General features: G+C 43.4%; 1 protein-coding gene across 1 annotated transcript in view; it reads right to left on the bottom strand.

The window, feature by feature from the left end:
- CHN2 (chimerin 2) overlaps positions 1 to 20,501 on the bottom strand; it is a 334,206-nt gene extending 313,705 nt beyond the window's left edge. Inside the window, exon 1 of the mRNA XM_032644024.1 lies at positions 20,173 to 20,501. Coding sequence (XP_032499915.1) covers positions 20,173 to 20,221 — 49 coding nt within the window. The 5' untranslated portion in view covers positions 20,222 to 20,501. The remainder of the gene's footprint in view (positions 1 to 20,172) is intronic.
- Between the last annotated feature and the right edge of the window lie 2,101 nt (positions 20,502 to 22,602).

Below are 22,602 nucleotides of genomic sequence, written 5' to 3' on the forward strand. Positions count from 1 at the left end.
CAAGCCACTGGGTGGTACAAGGGTCATAAGACCCAAGACCTTCTCTCAAGGTGCTTACTATTGATTAGTCAAGAGCCACAGAAAAGGAGGTCACACTTAAGAAGAAACCAAAGTATAAAAGGGGAATAGGATTGAAGTGACTCATTTTTGTGTGTGGTATATGGGCCTCTCACTGCTGTGGCCTCTCCCGTTGCAGAGCACAGGATCCGGACGTGCAGGCTCAGCGGCCATGGCTCACGGGCCCAGCCGCTCCGTGGCATGTGGGATCTTCCCAGACCGGGGCACGAACCCACGTTCCCTGCATCGGCAGGCGGACTCTCAACCACTGTGCTACCAGGGAAGCCCTGAAGTGACTCATTTTTGAAAGCAAGAAAGTATTTCTTCAACAGGGGCTCGGCAGCATCCAGAAATACCATCTTCAGCATCAGGAAAGCATGACCACAATGACCACAGCTTCATTTCATTAAAGTCACTTGCATTTCTGTCCTCAGGTGAATGAACAGAGACACTGCTGACCAGACTAAACAGGGGGAATGACTGCTCGTGTAGGTGTGTGTGTGCACGCGCACGTCTGTGTCTGTGTGTGCGCTCACGTGAGAGAATACTAATGTGGCCTATTTTTGTAAAGAGTTCTTATCTTTTAAGATAACAACTGAAATATTTACAGACGAAATAACACCAGGCCTGAGACCTGCTTCAAAGTGATCCGAACTATAGGGGTTGAGTTTAGACAACACCAGGCCATGAGTTTACAATTGTTCAAGTTGGTTCATTATACTTTTCTCTTTACTTTAAGTGTATTTAAAATGCTCTATATAAAAAGTTATTTCCAAAGTGGAGAGGGAGTGGGGGAGGAACATATTAGGAGTATGGGAGTAACAGATACACACCACTCTACATAAAATAGATAAGCAACAGGGATTTGCGGTATAGCATAGGGGACTTTATTCAATATCTTGTAATAACCTATAATAGAATATAATCAGAAAAAAACTGAATTGCTATGCTGTACACCTGGATTGTAAATCAACTATACTTCAATAAAAGAAAGTTATTTAAAATACAAATTGGTAATAAAAGCCTGCTGAATATGTAGGAAAAGATGAACTTTGAAATCAGCTTTTAATAAAATAGTTATTCGACGTAAGTTTAAAAATGAACAAAAGCTCCTTGAAAACTATTATTGAGCGTAAATACGAGGTTTCCATAGGGTGCCATGTATACCACAACCATGCCTTGAGCAAGGACGCTCAATTGTTACATCTTCGGGGTTCTAGGCCAATTTATAATCTGTTTTTCAAACTGCCAGTTGCCACCTGATAGTGAAATCAATTTGTGGGCACTGACCAGTTTTTAGATGAATGAATTAGAATACAACAGAAAAGAAAATACAGCACATCACACATGAAGGGGTAAGTACAGCTTGTAGAGCTTTCTCACACACACAGAGTGTTATGTTTAGTCTACTCTCAATACAATAGCCAGAATGGTTCTTGGTTAAAACCCAAGTCAGATCATGTTATTCTTCTAGAACCTTATGGATTACCAAGGGATAATGGATGTCAGAGTAAAAGCCCAAGTCCTTACAATGGCCTGTACAGCCCACCGTGATCTGCCCCACCCCCCTTCTGCTCAGTCCTATTTACTCCTTATTCACCCCAGACCCACTGATATTACTTCTGTTCCTGGAACACATCAGGCACACGCCCACATGCAGGCATCTGTAACTGCTGTTCCCTCTGTCCGAAATGCTCTTCCTCCAGATATCTGCGTGCTGGCTCCCTCACCATCAATGTCATCTTCTCAGTAAGGCCTTCCCTGACTACACAGTTTAATAATCAGACACCACCCCCCACTATTTCCTATCTCCCTTCCTGCTTTATTTTTCTCCATAGACCTTACCACCTTCTAATATATTAAGGAAATTATAAGTTATATATAATATAATAATGTTGCATATATTTCATAAATATACAGATTACATATAGTTTCTTTGGTTTATTATTTCTCTGTATTTAGAAGCTCTATAAGGACCAGAATTTTTGTCTGTTTTGTTCACTGCAATAATATTTCTAACACTTAGAACATCATAAATACTCAATAAGTACACACTGAATTATGTGTGTGTGTGTGTGTGTGTGTGCACACACGGTGTCTGTGTGTTCTAGGTTGTAGTATAAAATATATTTCTTAGTGTAAGAAATTCCGAAAGGCTTGTATAATATTCCCCTGGAGCACACTTGGGATATCTCTGGGCTTACTGTAAGGACTGAAAAGTGGGTGCAGGAAAGGTACGCAGTAATTCTTCATATCTTACAGACCAGGTGCCAGGAGCAAATGGGGCCAGTGATAACTGCTATGTGCAGTACGCATGGGAGGACAGAGGGTTGTTCCCTTCAGCACACCACCAAAACACTGTAAACTGGCAAGAGGGTATCGGCAGAGTCACAAAATAATTTTCAAGACCCTCAGAGATGATCTGGTCCGACCTAATAATTCGACAGGTGAGCATCAAAAATTTACAAAATGATGATGTAATTGGCCCCAGGCCATATGAAAAGCAAATGCCGAGACAGAACTAGCATAGACCTGGGTCACATGACCCCTTGTCCAACGATCCTCACACACTCTGGCCTGCCATAAAAATGAAAAACAGGAATCTGCTCTCCAAAAGCCTTCTGCCTGTTCTCTTTTCTTTGGAAATAACCTGAGATTCTTTCTCCAATTAGGTGCCAGTCATCTATTCCACTCAAGCCTTCACAATTTGCGGGGCTTTCTGTTTTAAAAACAAAGAGCTGCTAATGATCACAGTTTCTCATAAATCAAAGCTTTAAAAATTCCTCACCATAGCAACCAGGAGTGGTTGAATCAGCTGCTATTATTCCCTGAATTTCTAATAAAACAATTCCAACTTACACCAGGCTCAGGGGTGTTAAAGTCAGTTGAGAATCAAAACCTTCAACCCTCACTGTCCTACTTTTCATTAGAGCTGAAGAATCCATCCATTTTTTAATGAATGGCTCATAACCATAAAACAAAATGTTTCAAACCATAAGGCACTAACAAGTGAAAACAATGCATCAGTAAAAGCTGTCAGTCACCTTAACTTGGAAGGGAAGCAGATACATTTCTTTGTCAGGGACCGAATATTATTACAGAATGAATAGGTTCACTAATCATTAGGTTCTCAACTAGATTAAATAAGTCATTTGACTGGGGGAGGCCAGGTTTCTTAGAACTCTCAGTATTTCTAGGTGCCCTCAGAGATTTCGAGGGCTGCAGACATTCTTGACATACCTGTGGCAGACACTTTCGGTTCCTCCACCCTCCTTCATAGAACCCTGCTCCCTCCAGATGTCCTCACTCTTCCAGAGGAGGCTGGCCCCATCTCCATTCCAGGAAGGGGGTCATGACTGGACTGTGCACCACGGGAATCCTATTCTTGCCAGTGATTGGCTCGCATATGAGCATGTGAGAAAACTGTGACCAATGAGGCAAGGGGAAGTCTGCTGGGGGGAGGAATGCTTCTGAGACAGGTGTTCTTACTTTCCACCAAGTCAGGAGGAAAATATTAATCCCTTTTCTCTTTGTAAACGTGATGCCAGGGACTGCCGATGTCATCTTGATGCCAAAAGGAGAGTAAAGCTGAGGACAGAGCCCATCCACCAAGAGGGAAAGCCCACAGAACTGCAGAGAAGCAGACAGAGTGGAATGCCACAGTGTATAGTATCCCTATCTCTCCCTTCTTTGAGGGTTTTCTGCAGAAGCATCCTAACCCATGCAATAATCACGCCCTGGAATGTTCTAGTCAGGAAATTAGGAAGTGTGAATGCGTTAGCATGAGAAATGAGAAATGTGTCAGCATGAGAAATGTGTCAGCATGAGAAAAATTACACGCACAGGATGTCTCAGGGACAGTGTGTCTTTTGTCAGGGAAAGCTTGGCCAGGGACCCACACCTGGGGTGAGACGTGAGGGCAGCTGCAGAGGCCAGCACAAGGCACAATACCTTGCCCACGTTGTCGCAGGGGACTCAGGGCATCCAGATTTCCCCTGAGGGAGGACACAGAACAACAAATCCACTGTAGCCCGTACCCACTTCCTCCTCTGGGCGCCAAGAAAATACTGCAAATGGGATCTTAAGGAAAGAACTAAGGAAGACGTTTCCATACTTGCTTTGCCTTCACACTCCCATGAATGGGTATTTATGTGGATCTTGTGTGGGTACCCATCTTAGCTCTCCCATGGGGAGACAGAAAGAGGACAGGCCATGAACAGGTTGAAGGGGAGCCAGTCATCGTATAAATTCATACAAGCCTTTGAAGATTGAAGCCTGCCTATGAAAGTGATGACCCAGGGACTCTGCTCCCCAAAGATGCCAGTCTCTAATTCCGTAAGCTCCCCACCAGAGCCAGATATTCCTCCAACCAACGGGAAGTCTATCTTGCTCTAGGAGACTCTAAACTTGTGGGGAAAGGAGGATTTCTACAACAACCTGGTACTCAAAACCAACAGGTCTTTTTAAAATGCTTATTGATTGGATTCATTGTAGTGAACTCTATGTGGTTCTAGAAAATTTCATATTTGTAATATTCATATTTTACATCTGATCTGATCAAATGCATTTTTCTTTACTTGTTCAGGGTGAAAGTAAGCACTGTCAGAACAGCTGAGACAGCTGTACCCATGTAATATTTTAGTCTTTCTAACAAAGTATTTACAGTACAATACTGTGATCTGACATGATCAAAGGGTGTCAGCTCTTTGATTAGAAACAACAAAAGAGCCAACAGATGATACCCTTGGAAACGTTTGCACATGTATCCATCTAGTGGGGCATGGAAGAGAGGAAGAGAGGCATCACTGCGCTGATAACATCCAGCAGCACCATGTACACAGTGGGAAACTTGGTTCCCAGATGACCACCGTTCCACTTGGAGGGCATAAGAGTTGTGCCCAGGGCTTGAAAAGCTGCATAAAAATCTAATTAACTAGTCATGAGAAATGCATTAATTGCTTTGTCCAGCATCAGCAGAGACCTGCTGCTGTCCCTCATTTTTCAGCCAGAGGAGGGAGGACACCGTGGCCTTTAGGGGACACTGGGGAAGGAGGTATCTGCCTAGTGCAGGCAGAGCTGACCCTGAGAACCAGCCACAGAGAACACGTTTCTGTGGAACCTTTACAGGAGATCGGAGGCTGGCAGCAGAAAAAGATGAATGTGCAAACAAAAATGGGAAGAGGAGAGGTACCTCCATGTGTTGATAAAGATATCAGTGAATACTGGAGTGAATGCCTCCTATATGATTACAAGCATCCTATCTGGAAAGGACTTGATCTTTAAGTATATTCCAGTCTTTTCACGCTCTCATGCCTACTCTATTAATTTTTTGGCCTCTTTTAAATAACGGGTTTACTGAGATATAATTCACACACCTACAATTCACCTCTTTAAAAGTGTACAGTTCAGGGCTTCCCTGGTGGCGCAGTGGTTGGGAGTCCACCTGCCGATGCAGGGGACACGGGTTCGTGCCCTGGTCTGGGAGGATCCCACATGCCGTGGAGCGGCTGGACCTGTGAGCCATGGCTGCTGAGCCTGTGCGTCCGGAGCCTGTGCTCTGCAGTGGGAGAGGCCACAACAGTGACAGGCCCGCGTACCGCAAAAAAGAAAAAAAAAAGTGTACAGTTCAATGACTTTTAGTGCAATCACACAGAGGTGCAACCATTATCACAATCAATTTTAGAACAATTTCATCACCACCAAAAGAAAGCCATACCCATTAGTAGTCACTCTGGTTTCCCTCCAACCCTCCCAGCAAGAGGAAATAACTAATCGACTTTCTGTCGCTATGATTTGCCTATTCTGGACATTTCACATAAGTGGAATCATACAGTATGTGGTCTTTCTTAGCTGGCTTCTTTCACTTAGCATAATGTTTTCAAGGTTCATCCTTGTTGTAGCACGTATATTTTATCCGTTTAAAACAAATTTCTCTATAGCTCTCCCTGTTGAACTCTAGCTTTACTGCTTATGTTCCTTGAGTGTTCACTATTCACTCCTGAAAAATGCCTGTGAACTACAAATCAAGTTTAAAAAGAAGTCCTCGTTCAGAAAAGTCTATGTAATTTTTCTGGGAGTCTCCTATTGCAACTAAATGCAAATAATCTATATTATCAGTTTAAAAAATACAAATTTTCTAAAAATCATTAAAGGCATGCAGCTAATGTGAAACAGTGATGGAATTTACATCACTTACAGAACTGATTTACCTACAAGAGATAAAAGAGGGACTATAGCGGCATTCCTTTGATAGACTTGGGATACTGACATATTCATTTACTCAACAACTAGTTATTGAGTGCCTACTACATGCCAGACACAGTCCTAGGCACTGGGGATTGACTGAACAAAACAGACAAAAAATATCCACCATCATGGAGCATGGATTTTAGTGATATGTGATGAAATCATTTCAAGAAAGAAAACCAAGGGAATAATAAGCAGGAAATTCAAAGTAGTGGTTACTCTGGAGGGAGGATACGGAAGGGGAGGGTGGGATGAATTGGGAGATTAGATTTGACATAAATACTCTACCATGTGTAAAATAGATAGCCAGTGGGAACCTGCTATATAGCACAGGGAGCTCAGCTCAGTCCTCTGTGATGACCTAGATGGGTGGGATGGGGGGACATGGGAGGGAGGTCCAAGAGGGAGGGGATACAGGGATACATATAGCTGATTCAGTTCATTGTACAGCAGAAACTAACACAACATTGTAAAGCAATTTTACTCCAATTAAGAAAGAAAGAAAGAAAGAAAGAAAGAAAGAAAGAAAGAAAGAAAGAAAGAAAGAAAGAAAGAAAGAGAAAGAAAGAAAGAAAGAGAAAGAAAGAAGGAAGGAAGGAAGGAAGGGAAGAAAGAAAGAAAGAGAGAGAAAAAGGAAGACAGAAGGTGGGGGAGGGAAGGGAGAAGGGAGAAGAGAACCCAGGAAGATGCAAGGGAACAAGGTGTTTTAGGTTGGGTGGTAGCTCTCCTTATGTGAGTTACCTTGCTGTGCTTTGTAACTTGCATGTCTATTACAGATATTCAGTTGTATATATTGATTATTACATCAAATTTGATTTATAAAAGAGCCACTCCTCTGGGTTGGAAAGTATAAACAGTGATGTGCCTTTGGATGAGAGATTTATCCAGGCTCATTTAAAATGCTTATGGGAATATGGGATGCACAGTGAAGTCTCACACTGAGTGGAGAAATTCTAAACTGGTGGGATTACGCTTCAAGATTTTGAAAGGCTGTTGAAGAAGAGCAAAATAATATATTTAGAAGAGATTTTTCCAGTTACATTAGATGATCATGAACTCTGGATGATCAACTTATCACCCAGGAAAGAAATCTATGGAGCATCTATTAGAATGGGAACTTCATGAGATCAGAGACTTTTACGTTTTGCTCACAAATTTTCAAGTTTCTTTCACAAACATATTCCCATTTGATTCTCACAAACAGGTATTATTAGCCCATTTCATGGATGAGAAAATGGAAATTCAGAGGGGGCCAAGTTAACACAGCCGTTGGTGCTAGTGTTTGGGCCAGATCCCCTTCACAGCACGTGATACATGACACATCACCCTTGAAGTCCAGGGTTCAAATGAACCCACATTTATTTACAAAGCCAGGAATGGATGTTAAAAATAAGTTTCAGAGAATTACATTCAAAGCAATAAAAAGAAATACAAGTCCACTCTGAGGACAGAAAATGGTTGGAACTCATTACTATAAGAAGAAGCACAAGCTAGAGCTACATATGCTCTCAGAAACATGTTTACATGAATTCCTGAATGACAGATTTACACTCAGTTATTTATGAAAAATAAGATATCTGCAGGGCATCTCTTCCCTGAAAGACTGCTGTGCATTTTTACAAAATACCCCTTAATGTTATTCCTGGGGTTAGAATATAGAACCAAATAAGTACGGTGGCAAGTATTATGTTCTTGTGACAAATTACATTGTCTAGTTCCAAATCATGTCTTCCGTTCATAATTCCCTAGGATTTGCTGTGGTTATGCTCCTAATCTGAACCTGATATTATTTCAAGAGAGTTGACAAAGCCACTGCCAATTGCTTTTTCCTCTGAGGAAGAAATCACATTTGCTTTAAAAAAAAAAAAAAGAAAAGAAAAAAAAGCACGTGGGTTAGTTTGGTAGCTTAAAACAAGCATAGGGCTCTCACAGGGACAAAGTTCAACCCTCAGGCACATCACATAAGAAGGAAACCCCTCTGTGCCCAGGTTACTGACAGTACCTTCAACCCTAGATATGGATCACGAGGGAGATAACCAGAGGACACCTGATTGAACTCACCAGACCCCCAGCGAGAACCTAACTGCTCACAGCACTTCCTGAAGGAGACATCATAATGCTCTCTTTGCACGTGCAAGTCAGCAAAATAGTATTATTTACCCAATAAACACGGTTTTACAGTCTCACTGTCTGCAGGGACAAACACTGTAAAACAAAATGGCTAACTTTTCTGTAATAAAATGAATTTGAATGAGCAACTGAAATCAATGTTAGGCAGCCAAATTATGTGTATTAATATCTACACATCATTAGCAAAATCCCAAGTGACTTTTTCATTACCGAAAGTAATGCTAGGCTTGATTTTTCACTTCCCTTGATAGTAACACACATTTGGTGGGAAATAACTTTTGTTTGAAACCCAAGCCACTTTGGCTTTCTGTGTATACATATAAACACACACATATAGACATATACCATGCGTGTACATGCATGTATACACATATGCAAACTCATGGCAAGAAGCTTGAGGTCAAGAGAAAATGTGTTCCTTATTCTCTCAGCTTCTCTTTCCAACTTCATAGCATTAACGCACAGCAGGCTTTCTTTGGAAAGAGGGGTATACATACAACTCACAAGCAAATATGTAAAGTCTAGAACTATCGTGAAGCAAAAACCAAAAATAAACAAAGCACAAAACCTATATAAACGAGAATCTGATGAAACTCCCAGTTTGTCCCTCTCTATAGTATTTCATTTCAAAGTCACTGTACAGACCCAGAAGAATGAAGGACGTCTCTCAGTGTCTGAGACTAATCCAAAACAGGGACTTAAGAATCAGGGCTGAACTGGACCTGGGGGGTGGGTGGGAGGGAGGGTAAGTTTCTGGCTTGGAAAGTGGACAGGACGGCAACCATGAGAGCCACTGAGCCAAGCAGCAGGGATTCTGTGAGAGAGGCTAGAACATTCTCACTGGAGTTGTCCAGACCAGCGCTGTCTAATCCAAATATAATGTGAGCCACATATGTAATTTTAAATATTCTGGCAGCTACATTAAATATTTTTAAATAAGTTTCTTAAAATATGTTTTCTTTTAACCTAATATCCAAAAAATGTTATCATTTCAAAACATAATCAATATAACAAAGTTATTCATGAGACATTTTACATTCTTTTTGTTTTGTACGAAGTCTTCAATTCTGGTGTGTATTTTAGCTTGCAGCCCATCTCAGACTAGCCACATTTCAAGGGCTAAATTGCCCAGGTGGCTACCATATTGGACAGTGCAGGTCTAGGTCTTGAGAAGACCCTTACAGGTCAGTGTTGCAGCCCTCACACTCTAGTAGATGCTGCAGAAGATTTACCCCCAAAACCATGCTTCCTGCTTACTTGCTGCCCCCAAAATTGATCTTTCTCAGGTTTATTCTCTGGAAACAAAATTATTTAAGAAAAAGCACTTTACATTGTTAGAGTGGCATTATGTGAAATAACTAAGAAGTGCTAGGTTTCCTTTCCTTGAAGAAGATAGTGTTCAGCCAGGACTGAGGGTAGTCCTCAGGGCAATGATGGGGCATGATGAAATCTAGGTACTGGGCCTCTGAAGAGAAAAGAACTATGTAAGGTTATCACCCAAGTGATTCTGTGATTCATACTGCCTGAAATTTGTGATCTGAGTCATATCAATAAAGAACAAGCATTCATGCCACAGGCTTCTGGCTAGTGTGGTTTCTGAGGCCACTGGCCTCAACATCCACCTCTTTCTTGACAGCTGCTTGACACTTGAAAGATACCCTCCACCTTTCCATTTTTTTGTTCCACTTGAAGATGGTAACAGAAGTTCAAGGAGGAGGGCAGCTTCCTTTTCGTAGGAACTGTCATGTTCCTGCATCTTATATGCATGCATCTCCCCCAAATTAAATGTGCTGAAAACTCCAAAAGCTAACTTTATTTTCCAAAAACCAGTGCATTTTCTTTGCCCTGTATGTGGGGCTTTTGCAGAAGCAAAATACTTCTAGGCAAATGGTTTGCTGATGGCCAAGTTGGCAGAAAATCTCTTTTAAATAGCATAGCTTAGATATGCCACTAGCAACCTCAGTCCACACATTCACAATTTCCCTATTTTATTTATAATTTTGGGGAAGAAATGCAGTTATAAGATCCAAACTTCTTCTGGATATGGCATTTTTTTCCTCTTGGAGGGTGAAGTTACAACTCACTGTGGGTTTATTTCAAAAAGAAATGGAGCTGCCATTAAGGAAACTACAGACCATTTTTTAAAAAGCTTGAATCAAACTTCAGGACTAGCAGTGTTTATCAACATTTTAATTACTCTCCCCAACATTATATTCTAGCTGTCATTCCACAGTTTGCCTCAAAGTTATGAAAAAATTACTTACGAAAAGCCAATTTGCAAAATTAGTAAAATCCAACCCAGGCAGCACAAGGAGCAAACACAAGAATGGGTGAACATTTTATCAAATTTTCTATCCTTAGCTAATTAATTTTACATTAGTAAAGTCCCTGTCTTAGAACTTCATACCCTGTCTACGAGTGTTGCCCAACAGAATCTTTTGCAGAATGGTGGCAATGTTCTATTTCTGCGTGGCCTAATAGGGTAGCCACTAGCTACCACAGTAGTACCATGTGTACTACTGAGCCCTTGAAATGTGCCTACTACAACTGAGGAAACGAATGTTTTTAATTTAAATTTAAATAGCTACATGTGTCTAGTGGTTACCGTATTGGACAGCATAGCTATATATAGTTAGGGCAGACACCAGATCACTTAAGTCTCTGTCTCTGTTGACACAACAGCCTTGAGTTCTAAGGCCCATTTAACATACAAAGTGCTTTATGACTTCTTTGTTGAAAATATTAAATAATTAAATAGAACAGCCTGTATGAAGCCAGACAGAAAAAACATCTGCGAGAAGTTCTCTAAGGATGATAACTACTCTTTAGGATGAGCCAGGAAGGAGGATGGAGAATGATGTTCTGGAAACGTGGGTCCTAGACTACAGTTCAGCTCTAGCCCCACCATCAAATAGGTGAGCGGCACTGGGCAGTTCCTGGAGTTCTTTGGACCCTGATTCTCTTGCTTATACTATGCTGGAATCTTCTAAACAACCTCCAAGGTCCTTCTTTGGTCCAAACCTACAGTGAAAAGTCAGGTCAATCCAGGTCGGGAGAAAAAAACCAATTCTCAGGCAGAAATTGTTGCGTGTGTTCTGCCTGAACTGCTTCTGTAATTTCAGCTCCTTTATGCTTTCACTTAAGATATAAGCTAAGAAATAGACATCCTGCTGCCTGAGGATTCAGAATCTGGGAGTTTCATGAGATGATAACAGGACTTGATATGCTCACACAAAATGGAACGCTTTTGAAATGCCAGTGAAGAAAATCAACTGAATGCTAAGTAGTACTTTTCTATTTTTGCCTAATATTTTTCTTTCACTGAGAAAATGTTCAAACCTTTAGAAAAGTTGCAAGAATAGTACAATGGATACCTATATACCCTTCACCTTGCAAGACTATTCTCAAGTATAGATACTCACAAGTCCAATATCCTGGGTGTTCACTCTGAAGAGTAATGACGTGATAACACCTCCCAGTTCGTATTGCTGGTGAGAATAAGCTTTGGTCAGACTGAGGTGAGGGTCTGGCTAACTACTGAGGGCAACAAAGTAAAGCACAAGTATGTAACTATATTTTCTCTGTCAACCCTGAGCATGGATTTCAGCGGTAAACTCTAATGTCAGCAACTTTGTAAATAGATAGAAATGAACCAACCCCTTAAGTTTCAAGAGGGGAAAGCATGATCTTTGAAATTAGGAAGACTTTGCTCTAATATCCTATCACCTCAAGTCCAAGCCCCATCCCTCTCTGAACCTATTTCTTTGTTTACAAAATGGGATATAATATCTACCTCAGAGAAATATTGTGAAAATTGTGTGAGATAATGTAAACAGAATGACACTTAGCAGCCATTCAGTAGTGTTACTTGCTTTTACAGTTTACTATGCATTTTCCCAAACAGTACTTCAGGAATGACAACCCCATGGGATAAATTCGTCAGATATCACTATTTCTGGTTTACAGCCAAGAGAACTGAGGCTCAGAGACATTAAGGGAAGGAGACAGGGAAAAGAGAACTGGCCTCTAATAAGCAGGCGTGCTGGCCAGGTCTGCAGAGGGGATGCTTCTATCACCTCTGTCGATGCTCATCTCAGCTCCAGAAACAGACTCTCACAACTGCAGTTTGCAGCGAGGCATTTAAGGCTCAGAGGGGCTAACTTCACCAAAGACCACATAGCTAGCTAGTTGGTTTGGTTAAGTATCTGGTTAAAGTGCCTATGTTAAGGGATTAGGAGCCTTGGTAAAGGGTTCAAGGGCCTTGGTTAATGGCTTAAGGGTCCTGGTTAAGGGCTTAAGGGCTCTGACAGACGATTTAAGGGCTTTGGTAAAAGATGTAGGTACCCTGGCTAAGGGTTTAAATATCCTGGTTAAAGGTTTAAATGTCCGGAATCTTCTGATTCCACATTTATGGCTCTTCCTACAACATCTAACGAAGACACATTTCAGAAGGTGGGATCTCTCCCCAGCTCAAGGAAGCAGACTGTTTCTCCAGATCTATTTGATTCTTTTTTTTTTTTACATTGGAGTATAATTGCTTTACAATGTTGTGTTAGTTTCTGCTGTACAACGAAGTGAATCAGCTATATGTATACATATATCCCCTCCCTCTTGGACCTCCCTCCCACCCACCCCCCATCCCACCCACCCCCCATCCCACCCCTCTAGGTCATCACAGAGCACAGAGCTGAGCTCCTTGTGCTATATAGCAGGTTCCCACTAGCTATCTACTTTACACATTGTAGTGTATATATGTCAATCCTAATCTCCCAATTCATCCCACCCTCCCCTTCCCCCGTGTCCACCCAACCATTCTCTACAACTGCGTCTCTATTCCTGCCCTGCAAATAGGTTATTCAGTACCATTTTTCTAAATTCCACATGTATGCATTAATATATGATATTGGTTTCTCTCTTTCTGACTTACTTCACTCTGTACGACAGACTCCTTCCACATCTCTACAGATGACCCAATTTCGTTCCTTTTTATGAGTTAGTATTATTCCATTGTGTATGTGTGTGTGTGTGTATATATATATATATATATATATACACCACATCTTCTTTATCCATTCATCTGTCGATGGACATTTAGGTTGCTTCCATGACCTGGTTATTGTAAATAGTGCTGCAATGAACATTGAGGTGCATGTGTCTTTTTGAATTATGGTTTTCTCTGGGTATATCCCAGTAGTGGGATTGTTGGGTCATATGGCAGTTCTATTTTTAGTTTTTTAAGGAACCTCCATATTGTTCTCCATAGTGGCTGTATTAATTCAGATCTATCTGATTATGCCAGGCAAGTGGCATCTCGCCTCTCTCCTCGACGAAATGCTCTCCTCCACAGGCCCACCAAAGGCATGGGGTGATTGGCGGCCTGCACAGTGAGTGGGCGATATCTCAATTCCAGGAATCTGATCAATGTCCCCTCTGACCTGAGGTGATGATGACATTTTAAATAAGGTTATTAATTGAACACCTTTCTTAGAGAATGTCTATGGGAACTCAGACACTGGATGATTGAAAATAACACTTTAAACTGTGGAGGTGATACTGTGAATGGACTGAAGTTGGGTGACTTTGACAGGCCAAACTGCTGAAGCAAGGCCATGCTGTCATTAGGCCATACTGTAAAGACTATATTAGAAGATTGGTCCCCACGAAGGTGTTCAATTAGTAATAAATGAGGGAAGAAGCAGGTTATTTGCACAAGCAGCGGTGGATGGCTCTCCCCCAGTGCACACATGCCATCTTCAGCCTCAGAGCCCAGTGGACAGCCACACGGGTCCCCTGGCAGAGCAGACTGCATGTGGGTTCAGCACATTCCAACTGGGCTTTCCTCTAGCCATGGAAACTTTACATAAACCTCTGCTTTCGTTTGTAACTTTGAGACACATGAGTGTGTTCTGTCACACCCACCAGCCTGCACCAGAGATGGAGGCGTCCATCTTGACGCTCTGACCAGAATCCACGTGAGAACAGTAACTGCCTTTCCCACTGAGCAAGTGGAAGGAGAAGCAGCAAGGTGCTTGGAGGACTGGGAAACTATTAACAGTAAAGTAGACCAAAGGCAGGGTTTCTGAAAACATCTCTAAATGTGACCAACGTAATAACTGATGAGAAAACCAAAAGGGAGAAAGAAAGAGAGAGAGAGAGAGAGAGAGAGGCAAGCCAGCCATTCATTTTGAAAATTCAATGACATATTTTAGGAGCCATGAAATGTGAATACATTCATAAAAGATAAATCATGGGTGAATGATAGCTGGGTGCTATTAATCTTATGTCTATCACTCAGTTCCTTTCTCTTTCTTTGTATCTAACTATCTTGGCAGGAATCTTAACCTTCTGGCAGAAAACGCTTTCCCAAACCATACCAAGATGACACTGCTCATGTATAGGTTTTCCAATCCTAATGTCCGGTTATTTTCACCATTGTGTGAAAACAGGAGACCCTGCAGAGCAGCAGAAGGCCCTCAGCAGGACTGACACTCGGGCCAACCCCAGGAGGCAGTGCAAAGAACACATTGTTCAGTTAAACCCCACAGAGACTGGCCTCAGAAAATACCTGGGGTTTGCATCCCCCAAAAGTTGAACAAATGTCAAGGTCATTCAAAACTCTTCATAGGGTTAGTGGAAGTGGGGGGGGGCATCTGGAGTTTTAACAAAAGTACACAAATCAGTGGGCCTTTGTCAAACACTGCAAACAAGCTGTCATGCTTAAGAAGAGCCTCCTTTTCTCTCAGATTTTATATCACTGGGTTCATCTCAGGTACCACAAAGTACAGTGAAAATCTAATAAGTTAAAATAAGCTGTGGAAAGGTCACCAGAAAAACAGCAAAAAACAACATTCAACTGAGTGAATGATTTCTCTCAGGGGATTGACTTTTAGATTGTGATTTTAAAAAATATTTGCGATGTTTTTGAAATTGCAATTTTTTTGGTGCACACGATTTCAAATAAAGGTGATCAAATCTTCCTGCCGTTCCAGGTGACTGAAATTAAACTGCCAGCAGTTATCACTAAAACAAAGGTAAAGATACTTTGCTTACACATAACTGAATATTTCTGAAGTCTAAAGGACTAGAAGACTTCTCAGTGCAAATGTCTGTTTCAACAAAGATACCCTGTTTTGTAGTATTGGATCCATGGAGTTTCTAATTACACGTATATAAGTCTTGGCAGCATTACTGTAGTTCAATTTTGCCTTCTGCATCTAGGAATGTGAAAGATTTGTATATGCCGCTGGTTGTGACTCGCCAATAACAAGTAATGAAAATTCCTATTTATCATTTCTAGGATCAACACCAGTTTGGCAGCAGAAAATGGCATTACTTACCTGGCACACAATTACTGTTGTATAGAATCTGGAAAAATAAATCCCTCAATCCATTCAGGAATGTTCTTTTCCCAATTAAGGTTTCAATGACTCTGCACATAACACTGATTTTTACCTTTTTCTATTTGCATTTTAATTTCAAAAGTCCCTGTCGATTTCATTTCTATAATACAGGGTGTTTATGTTTTCAAAATCTTAACAACTTCTCATCCCGGGAGTCCCTTTATTATTTAATATTTTACTTTGTTCAGTTACTGGAAAACATCTCATAGCTTCTTTATCTATTACTTTACTTGAGTTGATATTTTTCGTTACTTTGTGAAATTACCCATTTGGTGATCACATGACTAATATGCAAAAAGTTCTTATTTCAATTATAAAAGCAAATCTAATTCATGATTATTAAGAAAAGTACTTTGCAAGTCAACCACTGTTTATTTCAGAATATAATCAAGTACCACAGGCTAGATTAAAAACTTAAGGATAGGGATTTTTTTCCCCCCGATTTAAAATAAAACAGGTAATCAAACCTCCCTGCCAACCTAGGTGACTGTGAAATCTAATCACCAGCAGTTATCATTAAAACAAAGGCAAAGCAATTTTTTTTTTTTTTTTTTTTTTTTTTTTTTGTGGTATGCGGGCTTCTCACTGTTGTGGCCTCTCCCGTTGGGGAGCACACGCTCCGGACACACAGGCTCAGCGGCCATGGCTCATGGGCCCAGCCGCTCCGCGGCATGTGGGATCCTCCCGGACCGGGGCACAAACCCGTGTCCCCTGCATCGGCAGGTGGACTGTCAACCACTGCGCCACCAGGGAAGCCCCAAAGCAATTTCTTTTACACATAATTGAATATTTCAGAAACACATTTCTAAAGAGTTCTCAGAAAATGTATTTAAAAATTAATTTTAACCTGATTATTTCATCTGTTGTGACTCAGCTGGTAATGTAGAATAAATGAGATGCTTGGGTAATGTGGTCCAACAACAGCAGGTAAGAACATATTCTCAGGAAAATCAGATAATTTTGAGTTTAATGTGAGTAAATTATTAGATTTTTACTCTTCACACAAATCCATCCAAACCTAAACCTCCCAGAAATAGAGGCTATCCCTCTAAGAGAGGTTTAAGCCATGGTATTCTATTCAAGTTCACCTCTCCACATCCTGGACACTACAGAATCAACCGTTCCTTTCTCAGTGCTCAATTGCCCAAGTATGTGCTAAGGTATTGGAGAGCTGTGCCATTAAACCCATTGCTGCCTGAGCAGAAAGAAAGCGTCCTGTATCACCAAAGGTGAGTGATCTGGTAGCTCTGTGCGTGAGGCTGCTGATGGGCCTATAAGCACAACTGTCCAGAGAAGAGGAACCACCAAGAAAACAGGTCAATAGCCCTAAGAAGGGAGTTGAAAATCAGGCAGTGAACTTCCCTATCTCCAGACCTTTGCCTAAGATCTTACCTCTTCCTGAAATGCCTCTCGCGCGCTCTGCTTTTTGAAAACATTCCACTCATCCTTCAAGGCTCAACTCATATGTCACCCCTACTGACCCCTCACAACTGAGGTCATCACTCTCTTCCCTGCACTCTCCTCCCCATAATTTATTTTATCAAAATGGAAAACAGATTGCTATTTGCTTGTCCATCTCTGCTGCTGGATGGAGAGGGAAAGGATCTTGATGCATTTTTCTATTCCATACACTTGGGAGTATGCCTGAAACCTAAAAGAAACTTAATAAATGCTCGTTTAATGAAGCTCAAACCTCAAGACCAAATTTAACATGCAATGTAAGAGGCAGATTTGATGTGTGTTGGACTTATTTCTGTACCTAAAGTCTGAGTCAGTGAGAGCTTTCTTTTTCATTCCTCCAAGGAACAAACTTTATTCACACCAAGCACTTATTAAGTGCCACACCCTGTGCTAAATGTACACGTTATCTCACTTAATCCCCATGACATTCTTATGAAATAGTTTCTGTTATTAGCATCAGTCTCATTTATCGATGAGGAAATTGACGCTTGGAGAAGTTAAATAACTTACCCCAAGTTACCCACTGCTGGAGCCAAACTCAAGGACAATAATCCCAGAACTTCAGAACTTGAAGGAATCCTTTAAATTATCTTCCTCACTTAACCTCCTTGAATCTGATGCTTATAACTTACTGCCTGGCACATAGTAGGCCCTCCAAAACGGTGATTAATAGATTGACGGAGTGTCCTAATTTTTCAGACTCTGGCCTTGGCCTGAGAGAACCCAGCTGCCGCCATAAACAGGCTCTATTCTTTCCTACCCAACACCTCCCACAGGTGTGAATTGCTTGTGTCACCTGAATTATTCATGATCCACACGATGGTGAGCTTAAAAAGAGAATTCTGGATCTCAAATTTTTCAAGACAAAGTGCCTGATTAATTGGTGAATTAGCCAATATAAGCTCATGGCCCATGGTCGAGTCATACCAAAAAATATACCTCTGCCCACTTTTTGAACTTAAGCTTTCGCATAATTCTCAAGTTTCCATTAGGATTTAAAACAGTGGTAACTAAAGCAGAAAAAAGAACCATCACAAGCATCTCTATTCTATCTACAAAGCAATTAACATCATCTAAAGCTTATACTGTGCTGCTTCAAACCCATGTATTCTTCCTAAGGCTGAGTTAGGTTTTTCAGTAACTCCTTAAGCTTAAGGAGATCTTTCATCAAGATCTGAAAATTCAGATGCCACAGCACCTGTAATTTATACCTTCAGTAAATCATGTGATAACACTGCCTTATTGTCCTTTATCCTTTCTTCTTTCCCTTCGTCACCTCTCCCCCACCAGTTCATTTTCTTGTGGGCCATTTTCGGAGAGGGATAACCGTATGCTAATCATAAGCTAACATCACTGTGTTTTAAATTCAATGTTAGTCAACCAAAATGAACTGAAAAGCAGCAGCAGTGGTTTGGGGGTACTAAAAATAAGCTGTAGCATTTGCTGAGTTCTCAGAATTAAAACCACAGGCGGTCAACTTGTTGCTGCTCTTAATAAGATATGACTGTTCTGCCCCATTGGTTGCTACTACCAGAAACTTCAACTACATCGTACACATAACACTGTACCTTTCATTAGTTGGCAGTGATCAAGAAAGGAAGTGCTATTTCCCTGGAACTAAAAACCTGCCAAAAAAGATAATAAATGGCTTTCAAGTGATCACCTTGTTCCACGTCACAACTGCACCTTAGTCAAATCACCTTGCATTTATGATTTAATTAGTCACACATCTAGAGATATGGTTCCTTAATGCTTGGCTTGCTGTCCAGTGCCTCCAACAAAGTGTTTCTTCTTGTGAGTTTAATTTTTGGGTAAATGATTTAAAACACACACACAATAGGAATTAATACAATATTGATATATTAAGCCTTTCCATTAGGACTTCAAGACCTTCTTGACCCATGAATACTGTACACTACACTAAATGTCTTATCAGCTAACACTTTAGGGTTTGTCATTAAAGTTTTCAATGACTAGCGAAGTAGAAGAATTCTACCTCATGCATCATCCTGATTAGAAACCTGTCATACTCAGAATCCAGTGGGTCTGCTTCTATTGACTCCTACTCCTTCAGATTCATTAGCAATTTGTTCTCTTCAATTAGACCCGCTGTTCAACGTAGAAAAGCTGAAAGAAGCCCCTCCTTCCTCGGCCGCACTTGGAAAAAAAAAATATGTATGCCTGGAAAGTAAAATCACAGAACATATTCCAAGAGGCCACAGAGGAAAATCACACACACACACACACACACACACACACACACACTTGCACACTTGCAAACGGGCAAATTGTCAGAGGCTGGCTCGACCTCGCGTCCCCTAACTCGCTTCGATCAGAACCAGAAAGAGAATTACCTCTATCTCAAACCCATACCCCAAGCGTGGGTCTCCACGGAGCTAATTTCCGAAACAAACAAAGAAAATCAAGCCTGCGAGAAGCGAGGGTTTGCTCCCCACTGCCTTGAATTTGGACATCCCGCGGAGCGGGCACCCCATAGCCAGCGGGTCGGGGCGCCCAGCGTCACCCTAACCTTCCCCGCCCCGCCAGCCCGGGTTCCAGCAGCGCCAGAAAGTGCGAGCCCGCCCCTACCCGGTTCGCTTCTCGCCTGCTGCTCCCCAAATCTCCAGAACCCCCGCGTCTGCACACTAAGGGCGCCCCGCTCCCCCACCTCTGCGCTGTCAGACGCCAGGCGCGGAGGTGCTATGGGCACCGAGGGTGCTGGCCAGCCAAACAAGTGTCACACCGGCCGCCTGCCCTCACCCCGGGAAAGCGGGCAAGACGGCCGCCACAGGTAGGCTCTCTCCATCCCAGAGTGCGGGGCGAGGGCAGCGGGCGACAGACCCAGCGGGGCAATCGCGCCCGACGGGCTGAAACTCACCGGAGGACACCGAGGAGCCGGACAGGCTGGAGTTGCTGGACGCTGCCATCTCCGCGCGCCCCGCGCGACGCTGCTCGCTCAGCCGCGGTGCGGACGCCGCTGCCGCTGTCCTGGCCCGGCAGCTCGCAGCCTCCGCGGCCCCCAGCCCATGGCAAAGTCCTGGGGACGCGCAGAAAGCACCAGCCTCCGGACTCTGCCTGCACTTCCTGCTCCGCCAGATGACGCGCTGCTGCCGCCGCTATTTATTTGTGGTTTCCGTCACTCTCGGCGCCTTCGCACGCTTTTCTGCGAGTGTCGAGGGTAGGTGGGAGCGGAGGGAGGCCGAGGGGCGGCCGGAGCAGACGAATCGTGCCTCCAGCTGAGCCCCAGCTGTGGTGCGCGCTCCCCAGCGCGCGGCTGGGACCAGGGCGCCCGGGCGGCCCCGAGACGCCCCGCTGGCTCCCCGCACCCTCCCCCCGGCTCCCGCCTCCCCAGCGGCACTTCAAGCTGCCCGGGCAAAGGCGGCGGGAGACAGACAGACAGAGCGACCTCCCCCTTCTCCCTCCTCCCCAACTCCGCTCGCGCGCACACAAAGGAAGGAGAGGAGACGCGGGAGCTCGGGGGCTGGTTCAGCTGCCGCGGGCTTGACAGCTTCTGCAACGGGGGCTGGAGGGGGAGGCTGTGGGCTGCAGGGCGGGGCGACACTGGCCCGGGGAGCCGGACCCCGAGGTGCCGGGGAAGCCGCTGGGGGGCGCGGGGCGAGCATGGCTGCGGTGCGCAGCGCGGCTCCAAAGGTTTGAGGGCGACCGGGTGTGGGGCGTGGGGGAAGGTGGCGGGACTCTTGACGCCCGGCCGGACCAGGGAGCAGCGAGACAGCCGGGGTGCGATCCAGAGGGCGAAGGCGGGGTCACTAAGGACACGATGCTAGGCGTAAGGGGGCCTGGGATGCCAGAGCGGCTATGGTGAGCGCTCCTTGCACTCCCCTCCAAATTGTCCTTTGTCGCTCTGGAGCTGAGGATTCCTGCCCTGCAAGAAGGTGCGTTTCCTAAAATACCCTCAAAACACCCGGCAAGCCAATCCGGCTGCTCGTAAGTACCCCAGCCATGGACAGTGCCCGACGGGTCCACTGGGCTTTTGAGATGGGCCTTCAAAGAAATAGAGACGTTCCAGATATGCCATCAGGCCCACACAAAGCCGGGTGTCAAAGAAAAAGAGGTTCTCACACTGCAGTCTTGCAAAGGATCTTCACAAAAGACTTAAGACTTAGCAGCAGGTCCAATTGTGCCCTTTCTGGATAAGGAACTATCACAGGTGTGTGAGAGAAAGAGACTCTGGCACAAGGTGTGTACTTTACTCCTGTATTTAAACCTAAATTAATTTCACTGGGAGGAAATATCATGCAGATTTTTTAAGTCTATTTCATGCTCCTAGCAGGGTAATCGGTTCTTTCATTCCTGAAGACACAGAAAACTGTGAAATTTGAACAGAAATTGTTAGTTCAAAGGAAAAAGCAAACATTAAAGGAATGAAAGTACTCTCATTATGTAGCAAAGTGGAAATTGTGGTTGTTCAATTTTTAAAAACATGGTTAAAAGGACATAGTCAATTTAAAAATTATCAGGAGTGACACAGGAACAGCAGCCAATCCTAGGGGGTCCACCTCAACGAAGCACATAACACACAGTGAATAATAAATGTTGAATGATCACAGTATGCACCCATGTCACATTTTCTAGTTGATTTAAACTTTTTTTTTTTTAATTCCCTCCAGGATGCCATCCCAGTGTATGTTCCCAATAAGGCTCTTTTTTTTTTTTTTTGCGGTACGCGGGCCTCTCACTGTTGTGGCCTCTCCCACCGCGGAGCACAGGCTCCGGACGCGCAGGCTCAGCGGCCATGGCTCACGGGCCCAGCCGCTCCGCGGCATGAGGGATCTTCCCGGACCGGGGCACGAACCCGCGTCCCCTGCATCGGTAGGCGGACTATCAACCACTGCGCCACCAGGGAAGCCCTTGTTTTGTTTTTAATGCAGCTTGCAGAATAGTTGAGGGCTCTGGAGCACTCTCCAGTCACATCGGACTGAGTCCTCCTGACACTCATCTACATGGAACTTGAAACATCCCAGCCTGGTATACAGAGACCCAAGCACCTCCACTCCGCCCCCCTTCCATTCTTCTTCTTCTTTGTGTAATGCAGTCTTGATGCAGCTTAATGTGGAGCCCTTCAAGGACATATGGCCCATCACAACCTGGACCTCTCTGTCAGAATAGAACTTCCTGTTTTTTTCAGAGTTCTTCTGACCAAAGGCATCACCTACCTCTCTGACTAGTAATCTTTAGCTGGTGGACTGTCTGACTTGGCTATGTCACCTAGTAGGGTTGTCTCCCTCTGGGCTTTGAAGGAGACGACACCTGGATTCAAACTCTGGTTCTGCCACTTATTAGCTGTGGG

Source organism: Phocoena sinus, chromosome 9 (genome assembly GCF_008692025.1).
Source record: "Phocoena sinus isolate mPhoSin1 chromosome 9, mPhoSin1.pri, whole genome shotgun sequence".
Taxonomy (NCBI): Eukaryota; Metazoa; Chordata; class Mammalia; order Artiodactyla; family Phocoenidae; genus Phocoena; species Phocoena sinus.